The 21,451-nt window shown below is 39.5% G+C and overlaps 2 protein-coding genes across 3 annotated transcripts; both read right to left on the minus strand.

Annotated features, from left to right (window-relative positions):
* Positions 1-1,331: 1,331 nt before the first annotated feature.
* LOC145460511 (neuromedin-U receptor 2-like) lies at positions 1,332-3,610 on the minus strand. Its single transcript, XM_081445355.1, has 2 exons — positions 2,007-3,610; positions 1,332-1,881 (listed from the first exon to the last, which is right to left on the minus strand). The coding sequence occupies exon 1, from the start codon at positions 3,493-3,495 to the stop codon at positions 2,401-2,403; it is 1,095 nt and encodes a 364-aa protein (XP_081301481.1). The 5' UTR covers positions 3,496-3,610; the 3' UTR covers positions 1,332-1,881; positions 2,007-2,400.
* Positions 3,611-5,846: 2,236 nt separating this feature from the next.
* On the minus strand, positions 5,847-21,413 carry LOC145502814 (dnaJ homolog subfamily C member 2-like). 2 transcript variants are annotated; one of them, XM_081482201.1, is made up of 18 exons: positions 21,279-21,413; positions 20,636-20,823; positions 19,385-19,460; positions 18,032-18,281; positions 17,206-17,286; positions 16,223-16,288; positions 15,909-16,000; positions 14,183-14,304; positions 13,833-13,901; positions 11,320-11,400; positions 11,116-11,204; positions 10,805-10,877; positions 9,700-9,860; positions 9,136-9,236; positions 8,308-8,421; positions 8,040-8,098; positions 7,024-7,134; positions 5,847-6,088 (listed from the first exon to the last, which is right to left on the minus strand). In XM_081482201.1, the coding sequence occupies exons 1-18, from the start codon at positions 21,334-21,336 to the stop codon at positions 6,032-6,034; spliced, it is 1,848 nt and encodes a 615-aa protein (XP_081338327.1). In that variant the 5' UTR covers positions 21,337-21,413; the 3' UTR covers positions 5,847-6,031. The 2 variants fall into 2 exon arrangements, with proteins under 2 accessions (XP_081338327.1, XP_081338328.1); XM_081482202.1 differs by lacking the exon at positions 8,040-8,098 and having other exon boundaries at positions 21,279-21,412.
* Positions 21,414-21,451: the final 38 nt, after the last annotated feature.

Here is a 21,451-nt window from a genome sequence, read left to right on the forward strand (position 1 = left end):
TTCTACCATATGGGTCCTGTGTTTGACTTAAAATAATAATAACAAACTCTTACCCAAGCTATTGCCCAACACTGAAAATCATGCACAACCTAAAGGTGAGGAAAAATTTCATGTCCCAGAAAATTGCCAAACCCTCACACCCCCCTATACCTTTCAAAAAAAGGTACATGCCTGAGTATGCTTCGCCGGATGCTAATCCACTGTCTAGACGCCAAATCGCAGCTTTGTTTATCGTCCTTTTTTGCGCTCTGACGAGCCAACTAAGTTGCGCTGTTGTGATGTAAATTGTCATAATCTGGATTATGTGAATATTTAGTAAATAAACCCCTTCAGGTGGCTGGTATGTCGACTGATGATATCCGCGGTTGAGAGATTGTCCGAAAAATGAATATTTGGCCGAGAAGCTTTGTTAACAACAAAGGTGGCACCAACCAAAGAAAAAGAACGTGGTATTCCGTGACTCTCTGATAATTAAATTAGTTCTTGTTTATCGGTGAAAAACATTTACATTTTGAGTAAAACAAAATCGTTTTTCTTCCATTTATTCATCAGATATTTAACTTTCTTTTATATATCTCCAGAGGCGAAAGAAAAAAAAAAAGTACATCTTCCGTGTGTTTTGGCGTGTTACAAAGTTGGCGTAAAAAGCTAAATTGTTATGCTTGCTGCTTAAACGTAATGTTGAATTTAAAATGGACGTAAAACAACGTAAAACAGCAAAGTAAAATTTAAAGACTGTCATGAAAAACAGTAACTGTAGGTGATTTTTGGACCTGGAATGAAAATACAACCATGAAACATACACACTGCTAAGGGGAAAAGTCCTAGCAGACTACCAAGGCAAATACAAACCGGAAGTGAACTGAGCAGGGGTAGAGTACTTCACGGAGCAATATAATTGCACTCTGCACATCTGAGATTGTCTCACTCGTTCATAGTAATGGCCTTGTTTGATTCAATAATTCTAGCGAATCTTTATACGTACACATCAAGAGGTTATCAGATCAAAATCTCTTGGTACATGCGTGCTTATTCTTCAGCTTCGCGACCTATATGCTTAACAAATCGAATGAGGCTTAGCGTGGTCTGTGGACTCACTCGCCTGCGCCTCTTGAGTCCACAACATTTTGACCACTGTGATGACGCGTATCGTTGTCGATAAGAGTACAGACCACGCTAAACCACATTTCGATTTGTTTTTTACCAAAAAAGAAAACGTCAAAGAAGTGTTTTTGTTTTTCCGAACGCGAGCTGAAAAAGGCATTGCGTGACATATCGACAACGGCAAATTAGCCAATCAAATTGCGAGATTAGTAGCAATTGTGGTCAAATATACAATAGATTACTGTCAGTCTGTTTTTCTCTCGAAATCAGGCGAGAGGTTTCAGACTAGAGAAGGGATTGGGTACGAGTCATGGGCGAGGCATTCATCGCGACTTACTTCGAGGTACTAGGCGCGGCACTCGCCTCAACCCCTTTACGCCCATGCATACAGCCCTTCCTGCAACACTCGTCTGACCCTAAGTAAAAAGACCGACTGCCAGTAGTCTCCTTATTCTAGAGCTAGAGAACGTTTGCTTGATTATATTGCTTGGTTGAACTAGGATTTCTTAAGTCTAGTTATGGTTTGCATAGTTAAAGGCTAGATGGGCCCCGACTCTGCTGCGAATGCTATCAGCCGCGATCGTCTGTTTAAACGACATGGTCGTTGAAAGTCCTGGTCGTGCCAAGGACGCCCCTTTTTTATTTCTCCACATACTACTTAGTTTTAATTATTATATCAGGAGCCTGAGATACATCAAACACACGAGAAGAGTTTCATCGTATCTTTTTGTCACGTACACTTTGATCCTGTATTGCTCGTCATACATTCAGCTCTCTCTATGTTGTTTGGACGAGATTATAAATACTGTCTCTCGTGTTTGACGACGTTACATCGAACTTTGTACCTTGAAATCTTTACTTCATGTCTTCTGTTCAACTATAAAAACGAATCTGATGTTTACCGTAATTTAGCAAGGACGTATTGATCTATACCATTATAATCAGGGTCACCGTTTCGTCGCGCGTGCAAGCTAAGCCACAAGAGAAGAGCGACCATTTTGAAACTTGAGCCAACAACACTCAACATGTCGCAACACAGGTCAACACATCACAACAGGTGGCCAAACGCGCACAACATGTATGTTGCGCTACATGTTGCGCCCAACAAAGTTGCGATATGTTGCGTTGAAATGTTGCGATCGTTTGGCAGGGGCTTAACGCGTACGGTAGCATTATCCATGGGACGACTAGATACCACATCTAAAAATAGCTTGAGAGATAATATGGGGGATTAACTGTGTTACCCTTCATTTCCTCTTGCCTGTACCAGCTTCAAGTTGAAAAATGTTCAATTTTCTACAATACTGTTATATATTCAATGACATCCTCTTCCATTGCCGTTGATGAGTCAGCTCGAGTGCATTTTGAATTCCCGGTACGGTAAGGTGTTAAAACTTCTAGTCTCACTGTTGGTGTTTCACCGTTCCTCGGTTGAATTTTCCTTCTTAAAATAATAGCCTTGAACGCGTCCAGGAAGTCTCTCTTGAGAAATGTATAAAGAAGAGGATTAAAAATTGAGGTGAGATACTTCAAGATGAGAAATGCTCGCGCGAAGTCTTCTAAAATAAACTTTGCGTCTTCACCTATAGGAAACCAGAGACCTTGGAAAAAGCTGATCACAAACCAAGGGAACCAGCAGATAGCAAAAAGAAATGCCATAAACGCGAAAATTATCAGACATCTTATTATATCTTTAGCTTTCCGGGCGACGGACGAGCCAGCATAGTTTTTTCTTCCAACCCTTCGCGTCTTCCTTCGAATTCTGATGGTTTTGAACATGACAACTTGAGAATAGACAATGAAAACATACGGCACTAAAAACACGAAAACAATACAGAATACAGTATGGCCTGTTTGAATTTGGCGTGTCACAGTTGCAATGTTGTTCTGTGGTGAATTTACGCGAAATCTTGGAAACCACCACGCGACAGGTAGGAAGGCGATCACCACAGCTGCCGTCCAAATGGCGCCAACAATCTTGAGAGAGGATTTCTTTGTCATCTTCCACCGATGGCGAAAAGGATAAACGATGGAGAAATATCTCTCCGCTGTTATGGCAAAGATGTGATACGCCACTAGCACCACGACCAAGTAATGCAGAGCAGCTACGAAAAATCCCAAAATAAAATCTGGCGGGGTAGAAAAAGCGATAACGATAAGAGGAACATTGATGAGCCCCGTCATAAAGTCGCACACGGCTAAACTTAACAATAAATAATTTCTCGGTGTCCTCAAGCGCTTTTCTTTGGCGAATAACAGAAATACTACGCCGTTTACAATGATAATCGAGACGGCAATTGGCAGGAGCTGAGCCATTACGCCCTTAAAACTGTGGCTTGTGCTTACGTCGTCCGTTGAAATTGCCGAAGAGTTGGAACTCGCCACAGACATGGTCGAAACTTTAAAACGGTGCTCTTGTAATCAAATGGTGTTCTCGATCTTGATAAATCTTGATTGTCAATTAATTCAAATTTACAGTTGCAAGCGTGTGAAAAACGAAACAGGCTGATTGAATCTTTACAGCAGGGTAGAACGTTCTGAGTTCCCTTGTTGTATTTTCCGAGGATTTAATATCATTCTGTTTTTTCTGCCAAAGATCTGTCAGTAACCGACCGCTTTCAGTCACAGGAAGTGCCTTATCAGCTGCACCAGGTAAAGATTGGCAATCTACAAATTGATATCATGCTGATGTCACGGCAGCAGGATGCCCAGTTCTTAGTATTCACGTCGAAAACGTGACATTAATGCCTCAGTCAATCTATCCAAACTGACTTTCAACTAACAAACTGACGTACTGTGTTTATTAAAGCTTTGTCAGCAGGTACAAAAAAGAAACATGTCAAGAATATAATGTCATCCTTATGGAAGAAAGAAATGAACACACTAACTGTATCCCACTTGAAATTTTGAATGCAACGAGCTCCCCTCTCCACTTTTATGCGAAAGTAGCGACCCTTCCAAAGCGGAGTTAAAACTGATTCTACGGTTATCATATTTCAAATAAAGCGACTCTCTAAAGTTGCTCGGCTTGGAATAAAGAACCTTGTTATTAAGAGCACAATCTGAAAATCAATAAATACTGGGAACAAATGTATAGAATTTCTGATAGTGTGTTTCTTTTAAATAAAACATTTACAACAGTTTTAACACATTTAGTTTCCGACATATTAGAACGTACACGTTTGTAGTGATATCAAAGTCCCAAAAGTTACGTTAGGAAGGCAGCAAAACTTGGTTTAATAGCAACCAGCGCCCTTTGCTTTCGGCGATTTAAGATCTTCAATAATTTTACCACGACAGTTTTTCTGGAAAGATTGAATCGCATCTATAACCAAGACGCCCACCGGTTGTAAAACCGGCTTAAAAGCTTTTTTTCCATTACTAATGATATTTTTAGGTGGAATATGCAAGAAAAATAATCATTTAAAACCAGGTGTACCAGTAATGACTTTCATTAACACAATTATGGTCAGAAACTCCATTGATGAACAAAGTTACGATATCGCCTACTGCTTATGAAATCACCTACCGCTAAGCTAAACAATTTATTTGACGGTGCCTTTGGCGAGAAACAGAAAGACAACTCCATTTAAAAAGAAGAACAAGATGGCCATCCGTCGAACTTAAGCAGTATTTAGCTCGAGCTCTGGTTTCTGCCAAATCCTGCCGTATTGTTTTCTGCTGAGAGAATGTGAAAAATTAAATCACAAGTTAAATCAGCTGCCTCAGGGACCCGGGGGGTACTTCCAGAAAAATCGGGTGAGGGTATGCGGTCCGCTTCCCAAAACCCTTACCTCATTTAAGACCAAAATCTGCAATTTTCCTGAACGTATTTGTGACCTGACCAAAAATTTGATATCGTGTTTAAGGCCAGACCCAAAATCAATATCCTGTTTCAGACCAGCTACCTTATTATTAATTTCCTAGTTCAGACCGATGTTAAAGGCATTGCGAAGGGCTTTTGTCGATGGTCTTATTGATAATGACGAAAAGGTAGCGTCTTCTAAGAACCATACCCAGTTCAAGACTAGAGTGCAAAAGCCATACCCCATCTGAGACCAAAATAGCCTTTTTACATTTTAGCCAAAATCGATACCTTATTTGACCAAAACGGCTAAAAACCCGTAGCATTTGGGGCCACACATGCCTCTATAGCCCATATAAGGGAGTACCCCCCGCCGCCCCCCCCCCCCCCCAGGCTAAGGAAATGATATTCAAACCTCTTATTTATATCATACTGCTATCACGCTATGATTCTTGCTCCATTTAACCGCCTAATTTTGACATATTCATCACAATCGATCTGTCCATATATTTTCCTGACAAACTAATTTATTGTTCCCGCTGAAAAAAAAAAACAACAAAAAAACATCACACAATCCCTTGACACCAGTTAACTACACAATAAAACCAGCCTTGAAAAAATCTCAAGTTTACTCATCGCAATGCAGAATTTAAGTTTACGGTAAGCGGCAGAACTTTTTAAGAGCTTATGACTTTGTTTTCTTTTCCTTGAACGAGCAATCCAGCATAAAAATAGGCAAAACAAACTCTTATTTAGCAAACATTAATATTCTCACTTTCATGGACAAACAACTCAAGACAGACGACGAAAGATTATCATTTTTTCCGCTTTCTGTTTGCACGTTAGTTCTAAGCGTCTCGAGAAAGCGATATGCCTACTGAATACGGGCCTTGCTGGTTTCTCACCGAATGGAACAGAAAATGAAACTCACACTTAGTACGAAATTGTTCAACTTTATTTACAAGAGAATGAGTGCAATGCAGAGTTAAAAGGCTCTGCTAACGCCTTTGGCTGTTTATGGAGCTGCAAAGACACCAGCTGGCATATTCCGTCACAGCAACTCTTGAAGTAATATTTGTAAGGATTATTTTGGCGGCACACTTCCTGTCTCAACAATATCTGTCACGCTTTGTCTTTACTTTGAGCCGCTTTCTTAGCCTTCACCATCTCAACCAAGTCCTAGGATTTAAATGAAAAAACATAGCAGGATTAAACATAGGTATAAAACAAAATAAAACACCTGCGTCCATCGCAATACAGCAATGCTGGGTTTGGTATTGTAAGCCATCGGTGTTTGGGCTGAATCAATCGACCACGAGAGTTGCAGGGTTTAAGGAGAAAGAATAGACCAGAGGATTCGTTGCTTCTCATTTACATTCCTGGGAGTAAAGTGTCTTGTCTGAGCAGACGAGACAATGGCCCTGCACATGACATAACGAGCACTGGCCGTTCTATCAAGCGATGAGCTGACTATTAACCACTGGGCCATTGCGCCTCGTCGTCTCAAAAAAATTGGCTTAAAAGCAAATCGCTTAAAATCCCCAAATACTGTTTATTTGCAGAGACTAAACAAACGTCTTCAAAAGATTGCGCACTTTACTCTATGATAGAGAAAATTACTTCAAAGATTACTTCATTGTGATTGGCTGAGAGAAAACAGGTGCTTTTTAATTTGCCCTACGGTGTAAACTAAAACGCACGTGTTCGTATTTCTCTGTCACATAATAAATAAGAAATTGTGATATTTGAAAATTCTTCCATATTGAGGCTCGTGCAATTTTTTGGAAAATTTTTCACGAATAGTCTAAAATCCTGACCTGCACACGCATCCGCCCGATTACGGTAGAACCTCGCTATTCCGAACTCCGTTATCTCGATTGAACTTCCCGCTGTCTCGAATCAAATTATTTACCCTTGAATGTACTTTTTAAGTCGGATCTCCGACATGCCGAACTATTTTTCGTTTCTTTTAAAGAGCTCGAAACAGCGAGGTTCAACCTAGCCTCGATTTCCGCCGTTGTCTCGAGTCCAGACCCTGAGCGCGGGCTCCTTTCCCGACCAGCGGCTGGTAATCGAGATCAGGTTCAACTGCAACTTCATGTACACTACTATACCTTGTATCTTTTCATGCATTCCTTTTTAGTTCTCCCCGGTACAGCTTCAGCTATTCGCTCCCATCTTTCGGGTGTATTCGCAGGATATGTGCGAAGGGCTTTCTCTAAAAGCTAAAAAAACGGATAAAGCAAATGTTACTGCTATTTCTACTTGATCATAGTTTAACTATTAGTTATGTAAGATACTGCTGTACAATATTCAGGATATTGTTTCTCCTTTATTTTAGCTTGCATTTATGTATGTCTTTCTTCTTCTATGATAATAATATCGTCTTTAATGTAAATATTAATTTAAATTAACTTAGCATGCGGCCAACGCCAACTTATAACTACATGACAGTGACCAACTCGAAAGCTCATTGGTTACTTTGGTCACTGTACACAATTAAATATTGTTACTTCTAGTTAATTTCTATCTGTATTTATTTCTCCTATATCATTGTAAACCATCTTACGTCAAGTTGTTTTTCTGTATATAGTGTGCGATAATAAAAAACTGAAAAAAAAAAAAAAAAAAAAAAAAAAAAAACTGAACTGAGCTCTCGCGAAAAATAAATATCAGCGAATATGAGCAATCTATGCACAAACCGCGCTACCATTTGTGGGCATAAAAGAAATAAGGAGAAGACGTCTTCAAGTTTGTAGTTATGCAGCGACTTAAGCGGCTGTAGAAAAGGTGTGAAAATCAATCCAGATTGCGACCATCACGAAGTTAGTGTGAACGCTCTACCTCTGAGTAGAATTCTTGGAGCTGATCAATTGCGAGTTCTATCGATTCCCGTAGTTACGGTATCTCAAAGAATTTTTTCTCTCCGATTTTCTCTCATTCACTTTTCACACGTATGATCCACTTCATAAACTTATTATTAAGTGCGGAATCTAAATAGGAAGCAATCCATCAATCGAGCAAGCAAGCAAGCAGTCGAACGATGGATCTTCGCTCGATTCGTCCATCGATCGGTCAATGAACTTTAAACTGCTTTACATTATTTTATTGATACAGGGCAGCATCTTACTCTTTGTTCCTCCGACGTCCATGCTGATGTCTGCTGAGCACCTTCTGTAGATTTGTTCGCTTACAAACAAAGATCGAAAACAGGGTAAGAATTGCTAGCTATTTCTACATCATCAAATATCACTATTAGACGGCGGTGCGAAGATATGAATTTCATTTTTGAGTTGTGAATTAAAACAACCCCATTTAGCCCATTAAGAAAAGGTAGATTACACAGGGTTGTACTGTATTTAAGAACTATTTCTGCTTCGTTATGTCCCTCTACTCACCATCATATCTTACTGTTGGGTCAGACTCCGTGGATGAGGTGGCCTTGCCTTGTGAGCGATCTTTGTCAAATTTCGCAAAAGCATTTCGATTAACTTCCTGTTTGACGGCTGGGTCTGTGGAACAAACATTTTTTCCAGCATTACACTAGTTAAGATCACTGGAGTCGCGCCTCTGTTATCTGTGCAACAAATACATAGATTGACTTTATTTGTATTGCTTCCAGAAGCGCTCAAAATCTAAATTCTCCTAACCGACTCCCAACGGATAACCGAGAAAATCAACAACTACGCAATTAACTTGATGTACTGCAAAATTCTCAAAACCATCATTAAAGAAATGGATCACAACCAGTAAGGAGAATCGATATTTCGAGAGAAGTTGGCAACTAATGTGAGCTATATGGAGACATGATTGATCATCGAAGGGAAATTAAAGCCTGAAAAAAAAAAAAAAAATCAGTCAGGCTTGAACGGGATTCGAACCCATGACCTCTGCGATACCGCAGCAGTGCTTTACCAACTGAGCTATCAAGCCGACTGGGAACTGGTCACGTTGTGAGTTCATAATATACCCGTAAAGTGAAGATATGAAGACCTGACTGATCATCGCAGTTGTACATACAACTTAAGCACTTGTAAAATTAAAGCACGAAAAAAATTCAGGTCTCAACGTCTTCATATCTTTCTCCGCAGTTCAAATATATGATCTTTCATATATTCACTTGTAATGTGAGTTATGTTGCTCTTGGAAACTAACGCCTAATAAGAGCTCACATTAGCTACCGCCTGAACGATGGTACAACAGAAAGATGGAGCTACTTAACTAACCTAGCTTTTGTAAAGTCTTGACTTTCTTGATCACGTGTTTAGAGTCGCGTAAAGTGCCTGTCTTGGCATGCATGTTGACGTAATCAGCAATTACCTTCCATCTAAACAAAACCAAAACACAACAAGACAGACAGGAATGTATTAGGGTTTGCTGTTGTTGTTGTTGCTGTTGCTGTTGCTGTTGTTGTTGTTGTTGTTAATGTTGTCGTTGTCAACTGACCCTACTCCGATCAGAAATGAATGGCGGGATGCGCGATACAAATACTTCAGCGGGAGTGGAATTTGCCCATTTTGACGTGCGGGAAGCGGGATAGTTTTAAAACTGACGGCGGGATACGGGATGAAAACACACGTTACGGAAATAAAACTGCAACTCTAACCAGGCGGGGTCGAGATAAACAGGATTGCAAGAGCCTATGTTCAACGCTCAATGTGCACGCCGATCGACTAGCCTGTTAATCAGATTTAAGTAGTCAATGAACAAACGTTTTTAAAATAGTTTGTTCAACAACTTTCTCGTTACCGTTGTGGTCTGCCTTTAAGATCCCTATACACGCTTTGTACCTTGAGGCTGTTCCAGCTGGAAACAGATTAACAGCTTTAATAAGCAGCTGTGTCTGATCTTCTGTCCAGTCGTCACTAATTGCTCCATCATCTTTGTTCTTCGTAGTCTGTTTTGTTTCTGCTATAGCTTCTTGTCTCATTTTTTCTCTCATTTGTTCCATCTATTGCAAAAAGAATGTTGAAATATCGATCAACAGACGAGAAAATCAATTACAATATTTAGAGAGGAATTTAGCTTGTTTTCATGCGGTCCTCTATCCTGGTCGAATTGGAATTTGGAGTGTTGGTTTTTGTGGAGGGAGGAAAACCGGAGAGCCCTGAGAAAGGCGAGAACCAACTACAAACTTAACTCGCATACAACACCGGGCCAGGGGCCCGTTTCTCGAAGGTCCCGAAACGTTTTTGCACCCGGAAAACCATAGCAAAATCTCGAACCTTATGATTACAGAGCTGTTTTATTCACACATTCTTAATATGAACAGAGGTTCCCTTCTACAAGAAGTTTCAGGCGCATACACTTCTCCGTTGTCAGACACAGATGAACTAAAAATGGCTTTACGAGCCCAAAAAGGTTTAAGGGGCTTTTGAGAAACGGGCCCCAGAATCGAACCCGGGCCACACTGGTAGAAGGCGAGGCTCTCACCACTGTGCCATCACTACTCCCCTCAAGTAACTACAAAATCAAAATTTCAGTTCTGCAGGTTAATTTTTACAAGAACGGCGATCATTTCTTCAATCGTTCAAATTTGGGATACTAGCTTGATAATAGTGTCAAATGCGGTCTTTTTAAAGAGCACATAAAAAAAAAAACTCTTGGTTCGTGAAAGTTTTTCACAAAAAGTAGATTTTGTTAACATCACGTCACTATTTTGCAGAGGACAACTACGAAATGTTTCGAGATGTAGAACTTATAAGCAAAGCAATTGTACTGCTAAACCTTCAGTTCAACAACGTTCTCGTGCTATGGTCATCTGGTCGAAGTTCCTCCATCGATACCAGCGGTTGGCGTCTTGCAACAATTCAATTCTTTAAACTCATTTATAAAAAGTAAACAATAAATCAGTGGTCACAATGCAATAGATACGTGATAGTAAGGTTGCCTCACCTCTTTCTCATAAATTCCTCTAACTTCATCCTTTGAATCGGCTTTTTCGAGACCTTCTCGAAAAGACTGTAAACTAACACAAAATTTAAAATATCATAATTAGAGGTACCATTAAGGAGGGGAGGGGGAGGGGGTGAATCTGAGGATCCCGTTACTTTTTGGCCTAATTAATATCCTATATCCCGAAAACCACTAATTGGGCCTCATCATGACTAAGTCAGTCCACGAGAGTTGAAGTGAGCTGATGTGAACATAATGCAGAACTCATTGAAGATCTGAACAGACCGCATGCACTTTTGAGCATGTATTACCTTTCAAGTGAAGTAACCTCAAGAAGTCGGTCCATCACTTCCATTTCCCGTATTCTTGCTTCTTCATCGTCGACAAAATATTCATAATTCTGACAATAAAAAAACAGACAATACTGTTGCTGATCCAGTAGAAGAGAAAACTGCTTTTAAAATACCTCGTCTCAATGTACCACGTAGTTTCTTAAGGAACTAAAACCTTTCTACCTTTATTATAGTTCGTATTGTTTTCCTTTCTTTCTTCATTATATTCTTCATCTTAGTTTTTTCCACTTTGGCTGCCTGCGCCTGAAAGGATAATGCAAATAAACAGATAAATAGAAAAAGCAAACACACGTAAATATTACACAAATCAAATGTTACGAGCATTAAGGTAGTCTCCTTCGCAGCCGTTATTAGGGTCGTCACGCAACGCTTCTCCCCCACCAGTTGGTGGGGGAGAAGCGTTGCGTGACCACCCTAATAACGGCTGCGAAGGAGACTAGCATTAAGGTGGTTCGATACAGTTTTTTCTCGACCATACCTAGCATTTTCAATTGACGTTTTACCAACCTTCCCTTGATCTGATCGATGTGGAAATGACACATGTTTTTGGAAAAGGATTGAAGTTTGGTTGAATGTGTTCTTTAGAGTAATCGATATTTCCATGGAAACGAAACCAACCAGATCTGTTATAGAAAATCTGACGCCAATTTCTGAAATTACAATGTATGGTAGGGGAATATCCAAGAATAAAAAATTTCTGTATGTTTGACTTCGAATAAATCGCGAAAACATTTCAACCCACGTAATTTAATGAAATTAAATGGACTGAAAGGAGAACACTATTTTAATTAAATTACTTCAAAAGATACCAAAATGTGCCTTGAAGTTATGTTTTGAAGCCATGAAAGTTTTGTTGGTTTGTGATTTCTTGATCTCGAGAACGAGACTTTTTTTCAACTGTCACAGAAGAGAAATACTCCCCAAAACAAGAAGTAGGTTTATGCGTAATATTTGCTCTTCTATATATCCTTATCGTGAATAAGTTCCGCACTTTACCTAGAATTGTAAACTTATCGTAATCTACAGGAAATGTCATGAGATAAATGTATGAATCTTAAATGCAGAATAATTACAAATTCATAAATGTTGACATAGAAAGGAACTTCTCGTTAACGCTTAAGATCATTCATAGTCTAGCATTTCGTATTAATATCAGTAATTTATTCATATTACCTGTTCTCAGCTGCGACGTAGTGTATTGTCAACCAACACCATTGTTTACCTATATCTTGAGCAATTTCCTCGAACTTATCTTGAACGGAAGCTCTAAACGTTTGGCAATTTCCTTTACGGATGCTGGTATTGGTAAGACTTGACTTAGACGTTTATTTCGCTGGAAACCTTAAAGTTTACCTGCCATCATTATCGTACCGTGAGCACATATAAGCAGGCACGTACTGAGTTACCTTCGAGCTATGTACTACGAGGTTTAATCTACAATAAAGAAGACAAGAGAGTTCCAGATCTGTGAGAGTCCTTGCTGATTTACTGTCCGGCTGACGAGAGACAACGACCCTGTACCTTTGGCACTGACTAACGAGTGCCGTGCAGCGAGCCTGTGCTCTTCAGAGCTTTCCCCAAGACAAGTCCGTCCGCCGTTATCCCTGTATTCAACAGTTCCCAATCTGATAGTTCAAATCCGTCCTTAACCGTGCAGTTCCGCACGGAACACCTTTCGTTACACAACATCACTTCCATAATAAATTTAGAACAATTTTCGATTTTCAGCGCTTTTTCCGAAGTCTTAAATCAGGAGGATAGATTTTTCTAAAACGTTAACCATGTATGCCTGATAATGTTAACATTTATTCCAAAGTTTCATTAGCATTGATACACCGGAAAACTTTTAAATTTGTCGATGAAGGAGGCGCTCGAACCCACGAAAAAGTTGTGTTACAAAATCCCGATATATAAAAAAATTATGCTAAAATTATATATTAAACCAAATTTCAATCTTTTTCCAAAAACTGGTGTAATTTCCACGTCGATCGGAGCAAGGCAAGGTTGGTAAAACGCCAATTGTAAATGCTAGGTATGGTTGAGAAAAAACTGTATCGAACCACCTTAATAAAGAGAGGCAGCTCGTTCGTGGACTGACGCTGTTGAGAGGGGACTGGGACCAAACCTCCTCTCGCTCGTTAAGACATTGTTGGGCGCAACATGTTGCGTACGTTTGGCCACCGTGTTGCCATGTGTTGCGACATGCTGGGTGTTGTTGGCTCAAATTTGACCATTTCAAATTTGAGCCAACAACACCCAACATGTCGCAACACATCGCAACACGGTGGCCAAACGCACGCAACATGTTGCGCCCAACAATGTTGCGATATGTTGCGTTGACATGTTTTGATCGTTTGGTCGGGGCTCTAGGGAGCCGTTTCTCAAACCTTTTGATTACAGAGCTGTTTTATTCACATATTCTTAATATGAAAAGACGTTCTCTTCGTGCAAAAAGTTTCAGGCGTATACACTGTACACCTGTATGTTTTTAGATACAGATTAACTAAAAATGGATTTACGGGCCCGAAAAGTTTCCGGGCCTTTCGAGCAACGGGCCCCAGGCCACTTGTCGCGATGTAAAGAACGAAGAGACTGCAAACAGCCCGGTGTTTGTGATAGCCAGATCAAACACAACTGCTAAAAAATTAAAAGATTATTGATAAAAATCTCCTCACCTTTTCCCTTGCCTCTTGTTCTTCCTTTTCTTTAAGCTTTCTTTCGTTTTCTAATACTTCAAGTCTTTGCTACAATCAAATAGAAATTTGACAGGAATTCAGTAAAAATGATTAGTTCACTGATTCACATTGCAAAACATTGCAAACGCTTTTAAAACGAATTCGCCAAAAATTTTCGCCAATAATTTTCCCCTCCGAGCAGCGTCGTCTTCGATGAAGGAGACTCTGCTTGTGGGGTACCAAAAATTAAAGTTGAAATGCAAAGTTGAGAAGAGATTTAATTTTGACCCAAAATAGCAGTCTTGGTAAATATAATATTTGTAAAGCGAGAGGTTGTTTAGTTTACTCACTCGTTCTTTTTCTTCAGCCACTGCACGGGCAGCTTCCTCTTTTGCTTTCTTTTCTGCGAGTTTCTTTTCTTTTTCCTCATCTTTAAATTTCTTTATTCTAGGATCGCGTGCGTAAGCGTTATCTACAACAAGAAAAAATTAAAAAATAAGCATCCAACAATCATTATATATCAGATATAAGTGAGCATGGATGGGGAAGTGTTTGGCTTGAACTCAAGACATACGGATCGAACGCAATGAGCTTTGTGCGTCCTAAACAAGAACTTTTTCAGATCTGGATAGAAGTTCACTCAACTTGTCTGTGCAACTTTCGGTAAAGGTAAAGAATCTGGTAAGTATTTCGGCCGACGCGTCGGTAATGTGTCGGTCGCAGTAGTGTGTCAGTAGTGTGTCGGAAGTGTTAGCCTGTGAACGGGATCAACAGTCAAGGACGGAGTGAAGAGAAAGCGGGAGGAAAGAGGATAGAAGAGAGAGAAGAGAAGGGGGAAATGGGGAGAGAGAAAGAAGGGGAGAGTCTGTAGACAAAGTATTGAAGCCGCCGCTCAGCCCCCTTGTAATTAACCTGTCATTAATCTGTCAACAACATGTCATGAAGCTAAAAAAGTGCACCGCAAGCACATGCCAAATTACAGTGTCATACTCAACAAAGTAGCCTACAGTGCAGGCGTTTTCCGTGTATTCACGAATTACAGCGGTATTAGCTCGTTACTCCTCTTTCAGCCTAACACCCACTCCCTAGGACACCTTTTCGTCTCTCCCCAAGTCTCTTCCGAGTTTGAATCCAAACTGGCGCTCGCTTTGTCACAATGCGCTCGATCGCTCGCCAAAATACGCTTGCATTACAGGCTATCAACAAAGCCACATAAAGATAACAGTGGAAACCATGCAGACCTTTTAACGACCTCTCAAATAATTTGTAATAGCACAGTCAAACGGCTCTACTCTACTAAAAGTTCCTCCTAATAACACAGCACTTATGCACCAAGTGTCCTTTAATAGGAAACCCGTGTGAAGCAAAGAAAGGCCGAGAGACCGAAAATCAAAAGAAAACGGCAAATGTACAAAAAGGTCGCGAACGGTAATAGACGCAATGAAAGAAAATTCGAATTTTCGGTCGTGTCGTCGGATTCTCCATATTTACAGGCAGTGGTTCTTTCTCATCGTTTCCATTGATTAAAAAAGCGCGCAGAATGCAACTTTGTCTCTCGGTTGCCCCTACAAGATTTTTTTCTGATGTGAAATTCCTTGCATGTCAAAATAATTAGGGGAATCGCTATTATATTATTTTTGCTTTCCGCCATGAAATAGTAGAAACAAGTACTTAAGGTACTAAAAAAGGTTTTTTCAACTCTCGTCTCGGTGTTTGAAAATGTGGTGAGACATGGTTTTTCGTGTTTGACATATTACGTTAAAAAATGGCACTGTACAACACACATCAAAAGAAGAGCAAAGTGACTGTAACGGCATTGTCAACGAATACCTTTCATCTGTTGAGGAAGGTTAAGGATTTTATTTCATTTTTGTTTTATTTTTTATTTTATTTTCGGGTCGGTGGACGCGTTGGTAGTGATTCGGCCAACGCGCAACTAACTGAACGCCTGGAAGAGGCTAACGTGTTGGTGGTGTGTCGGTGGTGTGTCGGTAATGTGTCTGGTCCTACACAGGTCAGTTCACAATGTGTTTTTCCATAGAATTAGCTTAGCAGAATAAGAGGCTTTGTACTTACCAATTAGATTCCTAATACGAGCGACTTCTTCCTTTTTCCGCTTTTGTCTCATCACTTTGTTCTGCTTTTCAATCCATCTTCTCTCATCACGGCTGCAAATAAACAGAGGTTGTCACAAGCGTTTCATCCTTTATCACTCAAGTAATGATTCAAATTCATACTACATTCTCTTAACTTGTTCATGGAAAATTCAAAAATGCCTGTTACACGTACAAAAGAAAAGACCTTGTTAATTCAAAGAGATAAGACATCTCGTTGACCTCAGTGAATAATATCAATCTTCTTTGCCTTACCATGTGATTTGGATTACTTACTTCTCTCCTTTTTCTTTTTCTTCTTCATCAAGATAGGAATACTCTCTCCATGAATCAAAATTATACCTACATGTAAACGAAAAGGACCAAGAATAAAATGACCTTGTATCATAAGTCTGCAATGCATACATAGGGCTGCAGTCCAATAAAAGTACATGGACATGCCTATGTGTTCTAAAAGAAAACTGTTCAAAGTGGAAAGCAGTTAATTACCGGTAATACGCTCAAAAATTATCTGGAGTTGCTAATAGTTAATGTAACTGTTTAACCCTTTAACACCCATATTTTCACAAAAATTGTTGTTTTAACTGTTAAATTAGTTTTTGGCTGCCGTGATGCTAAATGGGCCTTAATTTCAATGCTGAAAAAACTATTTTTTTAACCAAAAAGATAGATTTCCCAATATTACATGTAGGTACATAAATGTACAATATTTTAATTTGGTGCATGTGCATGAGCCAAAATTTGGGGACCCAAACACTGTATCAGCAATAATGTAATCATTTACATTCATGCAAAATAAATGTACTGTCATTTACCTGTGTTCCTGTTTCTTTTTGATCTGTTAGAGGGGATTTGAATAGAAGCGAAGCCATCTTGTCTGCCACTTTGTCAATATGATGCTCTGATTACCGAGTTTTCATTATCGTTATTAACTACTAACTCTCATTGGGGGAGAGATTCTCAGGTTTCATAATGGACACGCATGAGAGGTCATAGTTAATGAAGATGTAATGAAAACTTGAGACATAATCAGAGCGTCACATTCACAAAGTGGCAGACGAGAAATGTAAACCACCTTTGCCTCTGGTCAAATCCCTTCTAAATGGTTCAAACAGACCCAGGAACACAGGTAAATAACAGTACATTTATTTTACATGAATGTGAATGATTAAATATTGCAGCTGATACAGTGTTTGGGTGTCCTGTGTCCTATGTCCAAACCAGTGATAAAACCTAATGCTAATCAACTGGTAACTTACCAAAAACTATAAAAATTGTCAACTTCTTCAAATGTAGAATTATAATCTCCTAATGGTGGGACTGGTTGAACTTTGGACCATCTGTGATACAAAAGGAAAGTGAACAAGCAAAAAGTAAATAAATGACTGACTTTCTGCAAAACTGACAGGTTTCCTTGGGGAAAATAACCACTACCAAGAAAGGAATAATCATGTATTGAAAAATTCTGTACTGAAGTTGTAATGGAGATGTGATAGTTCATGAAGTGTTCAGTTACAAAAATACATGTTAATGTCAAGTAAATAAAAAGATATAGTCCAACCTCTCTACAGTGGCCACCTTGAGGACAGATGAAAGTGGCTGTTATAGAGAGGTGGCCATTATGGGGAGGTAGGGGTGTAATATGACACCTGTTTTTTTTTGGGGGGGGGGTACAACATTTATGTATTTAAAAAATGCTTACTGTATCATAGAAATACCTAACACAATCAAAATATATCACTAAAACTGCAGAAACCAAACAGAAACAGAGACCAAGGACGTGTGGTGCGGATCAATTTTCATGAACTTTTACAATGTAACATGGGGTTTGGTAGACACCATTCATCAGCCGTTGATTAACTGGCCATTATAGAGAGGTTATTTTGGTACATGTACATGTAGTTTGGGATGCACTTTACTGGCTGTTGCCATTGTGGAGAGGTGGCCACTGTATACTGAGAGGTTAAAATAAGAGTGAATGTATGAACCATCCCCTGGGACAAAAAGCATTTACCATTGTGGAGAGATGCCCATTGTAGGGAGGCTGCCATTAGTGGATGTTCAACTGTAATAACTTCGACTAACCTTGCATTTCTTTCAAACACTGGGCCAAATACGTCAATAAAATTACTTCTAGAGTTGGCATTCGCAGATGGAATGGAATCGTCAAACAATGGATCTACACTATCATAAGCTTGCCGCTTCTCTTTGTTGCTTAAAATGTCATTTGCTATGGTTATGCATGCAAAAAGATCTTCATCAGAAAGCTTTTTATCTGAAGAGCCTGCAGTTGATTTCTTTTTGTCTGGGTGGTGTCGAAGCACTTTCTTTCGAACTGAAAAATAGAATTATTCAAGAAAATAAATCAACATCAAAAAATGTGTGTACAGGAGTGTATGGTCTCAAAGTGGAATTATTCATCCAAAAAGTTAAGTACCACTAAAAAAAGACTGCTCAGTTAAGAAAGCCTGAGCTGGTTGACTCTGTAATAGTAGTTTTATTACATATTACAGTGCATGTACTTTGTAACTGCTTGAGCGCAAACGTTTTGGGGACAATTAATTATAAAACTTTGAGCCTGAACTGGCTAAAAAATTCTCTGAAAAAGTAGTTTTACATGTATTACATATTACAAATGACTGCTTGAGCAAAAACACTTTGAGGACAATATTATAAAATTTTGGGAGCAGTACATGTATGGTAGCCTGATGGTCAGTGAACTGGACTTTGAATCTAGTGTTCTGGTTTTGAACCCGAGTTGCTCAGAGTGTGTTGTGTGCTTAGACAAAAGAGTTTCATTTAATAAAGCCTGCCTTCGCTACATGTAGGTTATGGAAACCAGCCAATTAAATGCTGAAGGGTAACCTTGCAATGGACATCTATCCAGTGGGAAGCAGGCATACAGTAGCCGCAGTTCTTTCATGCTGCTAAAACCACAAACACTGAGTATAGTGAAAGTACATTGTGCCAGTCAGATAGGCCACAAGGATTAAATGTTGACTTTTTCGGGGGATGGGTTCTACTAAACAATTAGATTATGAGCTCGAGATTTCTATCGCATGATAGTTGACTCGGGCTGCGCACTTGTCAACTATTACGTATAGAAATCAAGAGTGAATAATCTGATTGTTTTAGTACAGTATGTTAAAATCTACTAGTTGTTCAAAACTTTATCTAATTCCTCTTCACAGACACTTCAAAAACACCAAGAAGAGGCCATCATTTTGTCAACAAGTGCACACTGCTACGCTACTCACTATCTATCACAGAATAGATAGCGAGTAGCATAGCCAATCAGAGAACGGCATTCGTGATAGAACGCCAGTAGATTTGTACTAAAACCCAATAGAACACTGATCCACTTGTACATCATTGGTAAGGGTATGAGAAAACACAATGCATAAATTTACATAAACATTATTATAAAGGTGTAATTACATGCTTTCTTGATGTCTCCTGCAGTAGCCTTGTGCCTGAGTTTTCCAAGTCCAAGAACCCTATAATGATCTTGTTGCTGTAAAATATTATACGTCTGTAGTGAGACTAATACAGTATGTTGCAAGGCATACTGACCGTATTGTTAGTGAATTAGCAGTCCAGTTTCAAGCCCTACTCAGCATAACTGTGTTGTGTTCTAATGTGCAAGATACTTGATTGTTACATTATGCCTTTCTCCTCTCAGGAGTATAATAATTTGGGTACTGGCATATTAACTCCTGATATATACATACATACATATCCTTTATTAAAGTGTCTGGTCGTTCTAGCGCCAACAGCACTAATTGGGGATACAGATAAAATACATGTTAAAGTAAAATATTCAGTATGCAAAAGAACCAAAAGTTATTCTCAGTAGCCCAAAAATGTTTCTGTAATTTAAATTTCCTCAAAAATACTCCCAAGAAAGTTCACTTGACAGAATCCACAAGTGTTTGCCTTGACTGCAAAATCCACACAGCTTTCTTCGCATGCTGATGTTTTGTGCTACATGTACATAGTTATGTTCAGGTAGTCTACAGGCAGACACAGACACTGTATATCAACTCTCCTGGATTATGATCTACATGCAGGAGTCCCCTGGATGTACATGTAGAGCAAATCTTTGCACAGTCTTCAATATCGACACGTCACCTAATCTCCCGGAAAATACGAAGGAATGTGCATAATATACATTTTTCAGACATATTTTAGCCAGTTATTGGCATTTCTTGAGGATAAAATTGTTCTCGATGTTTGAAGCATTTTTGTCATCGAATTTGGTGGAGTTCTATGTGTACTTTGAACGACTTTTTTCCCAGGGGAAGAAGGTTAAATTGGCAATCTCCCAGATTTCAGTTTCATAAGGCTGGCATTTCTGTACTAACATGTACAGTACTATACTTCTTATGGCATATGTTTTTGCCTTGCTACTTGAAGAGTAGAGTAGAGCAATTTTATTCAGGATATCTCCCAGGGTTATTGACAACAGGCGATAATAAGAGGACGTCAAGATGAGAAATTCTACACCGAAAAATCACTCGGCCATGAAAGGGCAAACTCTTGGGCTTAGGCAGCGGTGCCTCCTTTCGCGTGCTCCTCGCCCCCAGGATTTCACGTGGCCATTTTTTTCTTGCAGTGTTCTTTCGCGTCACGCATGACAGACTAAGCAAAAGAGGGACTACTCATAGTCTACCAATTTTAACACTCTACCTTCCAATCTGTAGGATCCAAAGTTAGGAGAAATCTGTGATCTTCTTCATCTGAAGAATAACCTCCCTCAGAGCTAGCACTGGAACTAGCACTGGAGCTGGAGTGGTGTGAAGAAAGGCCATGTTGACGCCGATGAATGTTAGCTTCATACCATCGGCCAACTGGCTCAAATCGAAGAGAGGATGGCGCTATGACAAAAATTAAAATAAATAGACAAATAAATAACAAAATATTTCTGGTTGATGGCATGATAAGGGAAGGCTGCACCAATACACGTACACCACAATTTGAAAACCCACCCCAAAGATCTTCAGAATATAGAGTAAATGAATACAGAAATACAAACAGATTGTTCAGGAAGAGCTGAAAAAAGTTACATTTGATAACCATGTACAGTGTAAGCTTCTATGTGCTTGTGTACCAATCTACATTATACAATGCAATTAAAAAGTTACATCCCAGATTGGGAAATTTCTCATCTGGACGAAAATAAAGCCTATATATTGTAATGTTGCGATCCTGCATCACTACTTTTTAAATCTTTTCTCGAAAATTGTATCGACTGTTCCTCTAATTTCATTCATAACGCATGCTTGGTCACGAGTGCGCTTAGCGCATTACAAAAGTACACTAAGATGGTTACCTGATAAGCGGCAAAGTGCCAACGTCTTTTCGCCTTCCTTTGCAGGAGGAAGAGCCATTTTTCAACAAGAAAATTTCACCACAACTCCACTGCTGATTAATCCGCCATTTTCCACTCCGCGAGCACGCGATGCTAGCGGTCGGGGCTATGGAGTATGCGCAGAGGGATTACCA

Source organism: Orbicella franksi, chromosome 11, assembly GCF_964199315.1.
Source record: "Orbicella franksi chromosome 11, jaOrbFran1.1, whole genome shotgun sequence".
NCBI lineage: Eukaryota > Metazoa > Cnidaria > Anthozoa > Scleractinia > Merulinidae > Orbicella > Orbicella franksi.